Here is a 7,002-nt window from a genome sequence, read left to right as displayed (position 1 = left end):
CCTGTCCCTGCCCCACACCGCCCTGTCCCTGCCCCACACCGCCCTGCCGCTTGGTTTTCTGCCAGGGGCAGCAGCTGGGTACTCAAGGAACAACTGACTACTACTAAAGATTGAGACAAAGAAGGCATTAAGTACCTCATCCTTCTCCTCATCCTTTTTCACTGTTACCACCTTCATCTGTTAAAGGATGGAGATTGTCCTGAGTCCTTCTGTTGTTACTAATATATTTATAGAAATTATTTTTATTGTTCTTAACATTCCAATAGTGATTAAGGCATCCAACAAGAGAAATGCCATTTGCATAACAGCACCAAGATTAACAAAGAGCTCTAATACTAGTTACCCAGAGTCACAGCAACTGTCTTTAAGTCTATCATCTCTTAAAAAGCAGGTCTTCTCTATGACACAACAGGCTTTCCTCACAAACCAAAAAACCCAAATCTTAGCCGCTTTCCCCACATAGCTATGTCATCATTTGATCACTAACCCACCCTTTTATCTGCTTTCCCACATAAGCAGGGCATTACAAACTGCCTTAAGTACTTATAATTAACACTAATCTTGCTAATCCAAATCTTACCTTATATTATATATTAAAATAGCTATGTTTATATATATATATATATAAAAATAAATAACATCAGCTTGACATGCAATGTTCTATTTATCTAAGACACATAGGTAACAATTTTTTAAGAAACTACCATCAACAAAAGGCAGCAGAGGTTGTTGGTTCCCAGAGGAGTCAGACTGTGTTTATAGCCGGTGCCAAGGCACGGAGAGCAGAGAGGCTCCTGCTTACACCTATTGCTGTCATGACCAAGGGTGGCTGACTTTGTTCTTTGTCCCGTTGGAGGGTTGGGAACCAACAGATCCAAAAAAGCCAAGATCCAACAGAAGCCCTTCCCTCCCCAAGACAGCCAGTCTTGGTTCCAAATTGGACATTTTTTAGGGACAGGACACAACAGCCATGGGGCTGGTCCATAAAGCAAATTAGACAAAAACAAACACAAGGGACAGATGCTCCACCGGATACAAGACCAACACCCCCAGAGAGCCCCTTGTTTAATTGCACGAAGGTCATCAGTTGTACCCACAGATGGGATCCCTGATGCCAGACTCCTGCCATGATCTGATCGATGCAATGGCAGAAGTTCTCCACATCTATTTATCTAAGACACATAGGTAACAATTTTTTAAGAAACTACCATCAACAAAAGGCAGCAGAGGTTGTTGGTTCCCAGAGGAGTCAGACTGTGTTTATAGCCGGTGCCAAGGCACGGAGAGCAGAGAGGCTCCTGCTTACACCTATTGCTGCCACGACCAAGGGTGGCTGACTTTGTTCTTTGTCCCGTTGGAGGGTTGGGAACCAACAGATCCAAAAAAGCCAAGATCCAACAGAAGCCCTTCCCTCCCCAAGACAGCCAGTCTTGGTTCCAAATTGGACATTTTTTAGGGACAGGACACAACAGCCATGGGGCTGGTCCATAAAGCAAATTAGACAAAAACAAACACAAGGGACAGATGCTCCACCGGATACAAGACCAACACCCCCAGAGAGCCCCTTGTTTAATTGCACGAAGGTCATCAGTTGTACCCACAGATGGGATCCCTGATGCCAGACTCCTGCCATGATCTGATCGATGCAACGGCAAAAGCTCTCCACGCATGGGGCTGGTCCATAAAGCAAATTAGACAAAAACAAACACAAGGGACAGATGCTCCACCGGATACAAGACCAACACCCCCAGAGAGCCCCTTGTTTAATTGCACGAAGGTCATCAGTTGTACCCACAGATGGGATCCCTGATGCCAGACTCCTGCCATGATCTGATCGATGCAACGGCAAAAGCTCTCCACGCACCCCTCCTGGGCGATGGGGTGCCCAGCCTGGGGGTGCTCGAGATGCTCTGACGGAAAGATGTTGACGCACTTAAGAATTCTTGAAGGAGCGGAGTTGGAATCCCAACTATGTGTCCTAAGAGGAGTTTTCACTTTGCCTCACCTCATAAAAGAAAGCAGAGGAAAAGCAATAAACCCCGAGCTCAACCCAACTGGGCCAGTCACAGAGCTGAAATAGCTGATTATCACAGAATGGTTCTGGTTGGAAGGGACCTTAAAGACCACCCAGTGCCACCCCCTGCCCTGGGCAGGGACACCCCCCACCACACCAGGTTGCTCCAAGCCCCCTCCAACCTGCCCTTGAACCCCTCCAGGGATGGGGCAGCCTCAGCTTCTCTGGGCAACCTGGGCCAGGCTCTCACCACCCTCACAGTAAAGAAGTTCTTCCTGAGATCTCATCTCCATCTCCCCTCTTTCAGTTTAAAACCATTCCCCCTCATCCTATGGCTCTCCTCCCTGATCAAGAATTCCTCCCCAGCTTTCCTGGCCTCCTCTGGCCCCGATCCAACAGGTCCATGTCCTTCTGATGTTGAGGGCTCCAGAGCTGGATGAAGGACTTCAGGAGGGGGTGTCTCCCCAGAGCAGAGGGGCGGAATCCCACCCCTTTCCCTGCTGGCCACGCTGCTGGGGACGTGCCCCTCAAAAGCCACCCATTTGTCTTAGAAAATATTACATGGCAAATATATATTAAGAAACCAGACCCAGTATGCCTTTGGGAAAAGAACACTCAGTTACAATAGGTCTCTAGAATGATGTGACAAAATAGGTTGCCCTTAGAGATGTTGATCTGAAAAGACCATGGAGTTTGTGGTGTATTAAGTCAGGCTGAAGAATGCTGTGTTACAGTTCACACCCCACTCCCTCCACGGAAGAAGCTCACACTCACATGAAGGAAACTGCTGCCCAGAGTGGGGAACTATTCTACGCTTCGCAGCCCAAGGACCGTTCGAGGGACAGAGTCCCAGTTCTTGGGCAGGATCAACCCCGAGATCATTACAACTCACGGGATGGGGAAAGGGGCTACTGAATATGGGGCTAACACTGTCACGTGGATTTTTATTTTTGATGATTGGCTTGGCAATATCACAATATATGATTGTTTATTTTCTTCAGCTTCCTCTCTCCTTTCACCCTCTGCTCACTATGGATGGATCACCACCTGAGGAGAAGACAATCGAGACTCCACGAGGCAGCATAAGAGACTGAGAAGCCAAAAGAGTTCACGTCTCAGACACTTGGCAGGAGAAAAGAGCCGGGTGGCACCTCTTTGAGGCCACCTTCCCTCCCTTGGGTCACCATCTGAGCCAACACTGCCCCTGCCTTTCGCCAATGAGGGGGAGGGAGACCACAAGTAGGGCCCAGGAGTAGCTGCTGAAGAAAACAGGGGAGCAACAGGACATCATTGCAAGGAGATGTCTGCTCAGAGCCTGTGCAGCGTTTTGGAGAAATAAAAGCAGAAAAAAAAATTCAATAAGAATTTATTTGAAAAAATAAAAGGAGACAAAAGGTCTTTGTATCCAGTGCAGAAACTGAGATGAACAGTCTCCTGTGGAGGGCTGTGTGCAGACAGAGGAGGTGTGCTGTCATGGAGTGCTTTGGAAAAGGAGACATTTTACCTGCTCATTGGGTTCCTCCTGCTTTTCCAGGCTCACCCCATCCACACGGGCCAGCACCAGCTTTGTCCCACCACTGCTTCTGCTGGGGAACCTGCAGCCAACGCTGTGCTCAGAACTTCTACTTCAGGACTCAGGCCTTGAACCAAGCCCCTGCCACAGTTCACCAGCCACAGCAGGTCCCCGAGTTGGCTTCTGCTGAGGCCCTTTGCTGTGCACTGGTCCTGTCACCTCAGGTCATCACCCCTGGTGAATCTGGCTGTTGAATGCAAGGGCTGTCTCTCAGGAGAGTGATGGTCCAGAGATACTTGTGCCAAGTTAAGGTTCAGAGAGCAATCGAGCTTCTGGGTCTCTGCCTCCAGAACAGCCGCCTTGGGATCCCGGACCACAGCTGCCAAGGAGTCAGACAACTCTTGGTGAAGGTCTTGAAGCTCCTGGCTGGTCTTTGCACAGCACTCAACGTAGTCCTGCTTGTATTTTCGCTCCTGTGCCAGCTGAGTCTGCAGAAGGGACACCTGCAAGAGGCCAAAGGCTGAGCTCAGACAAGCCCACACTGGTAGGACCAGCCATAGCTCTGAGGAACCGGCTGTCGGGGAAGTTGCTCCCTCCAACACCAGCCCCGAAAGACACTTGGTCCTCATGGGATGGAAGTCACAGGTTCCCAGAGTCCCCCTCCCCTCAGCTCAGATTATCAACACGTGGAGTTTCTTTCTGGCTGCCGTTCACACGTACAACACCCAGATACTCCATGGAGATGGGAGAGAGGTGTTGACAGGATTTAGTGACCCAGGTCTTTTTCTACAGAGAGAGACTAGGGCTTCTGCCACCTCAGTTCCACAGGCATTTTTCTCAGCAGGAAGCTACTGGTCACACAAGGCACTGAACAACTGTTCTGGTTTCTGGAGAGTTGGACCGAGAGAAACCTAATGAAATTTAACAAGGGCAAGTGTAGGTGCTGCACTTGGGAGGAAATAATCCCCTGCACCAGGACAGGTTGGGGCTGACCTGCTGGAGAGCAGCTCTGAGGAAAAAGACCTGGGAGTTCTTGTGGACACCAGGATGCCCATGAGCCAGCAATGGGCCCTTGTGGCCAAGAAGGCCAAGGGCATCCTGGGGGGCATCAGGAAGAGCGTGGCCAGCAGGTGGAGGGAGGTCATCCTGCCCCTCTGCTCTGCCCTGGTGAGGCCCCATCTGGAGCACTGGGTCCAGTTCTGGGCTCCCCAGTTCCAGAAGGACAGGGAACTGCTGGAGAGGGGACTGCAAAGGGCCACAAAGATGATTCAGGGCCTGGAGCATCTCTCCTACGAGGAGAGGCTGAAGAACTTGGGTCTTTTTAGTCTTGAGAAGAGAAGGCTGAGGGGAGATCTAATTAATGCGTACAAATACTTAAAAGGGAGGGTGTCAGGACGACGGGGCTGGTCTTTACTCAGTGGTGCCCAGGGACAGGACAAGAGGAAATGGGCACAAACTTGACTAGAAGAAGTTCCACCTAAACATGAGGAGGAACTTCTTCACTTTGAGGGTGGTGGAATAGGCTGCCCAGGGAGGTGGTGGAATCTCCTTCTCTGGAGACATTCAAAACCCGCCTGGACAAGTTCCCGTGCAACGTGCTATAGGTAGACCCACTCTGGCGGGGGGGTTGGACTAGATGATCTCCAGAGGTCCCTTCCAACCCCATATGATGCCCCATCTCTGGAGGTGTTCAAGGCCAGGCTGGATGGCTATTTGAGCAACCTGGTCTAGTGGGAGGTGTCCCTGCCCATGGCAGGGGGGTTGGAACTAGATGATCTTCAAGGTCCCTTCCAACCCAAACCATTCTATGATTCTATGATTCATCCCACTTAAAATCACGATAGCGCATGGAAAGGGAAAGTGGGAAGGGTCAACAAGCTGAGTAAGACTCGAGTGGAACACCCTTACTTAGACAATTCTCTATTTCCTGGTGAGTTCCAGTTTTCTGAGCTTCCTCCAGCCCCTCTCCCACCCTGCCTGACCTGTCAGCATTACCGAGACTAGACCTGGGTGAATGATGCTGTTTGGCTGTGGCCAAGGGATGGGTCTGACTGGGTGTTCCCACTGCCTGGTGCTCTCCCTTCCCCACAGAAAAACAAAACTTGGGCCGGAGCATTGGGCAAAGCTGTGCCCATCAGCACAGCCCCAACACCTTCTGATGAGAGCTCCTCACCTGGCTCTGCAACTCCGCCAGGCGACGACGGCAGCACACGGGAGACTCCTCCTGGAAAGGAAAGGCAAGGATTTCCCTTTGGTCTCCAGCCTGGTCGAGGCCAGGGTCTACATTCACCTTCCATGAGGTCTATGCTGGGGGCTGCTGCCACCGTTCCTCTGTATGGCCAGAGCCTCCTCCCACCCAGTAAGACTCTGCTCTCACCTGCTGAGAAGGTGGCATCTTGTGCTGCTCAGACTGGGAGAGAGAAAATCCACAGGCATCTGGAAGCGCCCGACCTCGGCAAGATCTCCTCAGCCTCCTCCGTTCACTTTCCACCTGCACGTTGGACAGGAGAAAGGGTCACAGAAACCTGCCGCCAAAAAGGGAGCAACAAGACCTCTGGACATCATGGCAAGGAGGTGGCTAGTCAGAGACCAGGAACTGCACCAGAGGTCACTGGGGGTCAAAAGCCCTGGGAGAAGCTGATGGAAGAGAGTGAGCAAGAGGAAAGAGTTCCTGACACAAGAGTGTCCCATGTCTGGGGACACCGGGGCAAGAAGGGTGACACTGCAGGGAATGTGCGTCTGTGAAGGTGCCAGAAGAGAGAGAAAAGACAAAAGTGTGTGTCCACAGGCGCCAGTGGAAGAGGGAAGGAAACAAGGCAAGGACTCCAAAGGGCTGTCTGTGGAAATGCCTCATCTTCCAGAGGCTGCGAGGCTGTGCAGAGGCAGCCAAAGCATATTTTACCTCCTCAAGAGTCCTCCTGAGCTCAGCGTTGTATTGCTTCAGCTCCATCTTCTCCTGGTCCACCCTTGCCACTGCTCGCTGCAGACGTTCCAGCTGCTGCCACAGGAGTCTCTTCTCCGAGAGCCAGGACAGCTGCTGCCTGTCTGCAACCTCCTGCTGGGGATTCAGAGAGGAGGTTGTGTGAGCTGGGGCCACAGGAAGGGGAGAAGGGCCAGAATCCACACCTCGGGGAAGCGATGGGAAAGCTGAGGAACTGACAGTGCTACGCTCCTTCTTCTCGTGCTCCACAGGCCCAAACAACACTCTCCATTCCCAGGGGCCCTCCTCCAGATCACCCTGGAGAAATCCACACACATTTGCCTGCAGACTTTTTGCTCTGCAGCACGAGAACATTCTGAATGCGCAGTGAAGCCTTCAACCCGACCAGGCAGTGGTATCACAGAATCACAGAATCACAGAATTGTAGTGGTTGGAAGGGACCTCAGAGATCATCGAGTGCAACCACAAAAACAAACAAAAACAACAACAACAAAAAACCAAAACAAAAAACAACCAACCCCCCCCCCCAAAAAA

At 51.2% G+C, this 7,002-nt stretch overlaps 1 protein-coding gene across 3 annotated transcripts in view; it reads right to left on the bottom strand.

Annotated features, from left to right (window-relative positions):
• Positions 1-3,364: 3,364 nt before the first annotated feature.
• Positions 3,365-7,002, bottom strand: part of CEP250 (centrosomal protein 250kDa) — a 50,102-nt gene continuing 46,464 nt past the window's right edge. For 2 of the 3 annotated variants that reach the window (XM_014959322.1, XM_014959325.1), the window contains 4 exons: positions 6,430-6,585; positions 5,905-6,018; positions 5,701-5,751; positions 3,365-4,030 (listed from right to left, as the gene is read on the bottom strand). In XM_014959322.1, coding sequence (XP_014814808.1) covers positions 3,743-4,030; positions 5,701-5,751; positions 5,905-6,018; positions 6,430-6,585 — 609 coding nt within the window. In that variant the 3' untranslated portion in view covers positions 3,365-3,742. The remainder of the gene's footprint in view (positions 4,031-5,700; positions 5,752-5,904; positions 6,019-6,429; positions 6,586-7,002) is intronic. The other variant, XM_014959324.1, reaches the window with a different exon arrangement.

Source organism: Calidris pugnax, unplaced genomic scaffold (genome assembly GCF_001431845.1).
Source record: "Calidris pugnax isolate Ruff unplaced genomic scaffold, ASM143184v1 scaffold409, whole genome shotgun sequence".
NCBI classification, from domain to species: Eukaryota; Metazoa; Chordata; class Aves; order Charadriiformes; family Scolopacidae; genus Calidris; species Calidris pugnax.
Note: the sequence above shows the minus strand (reverse complement) of the source record. Positions and strands in the feature narration are given on the sequence as shown.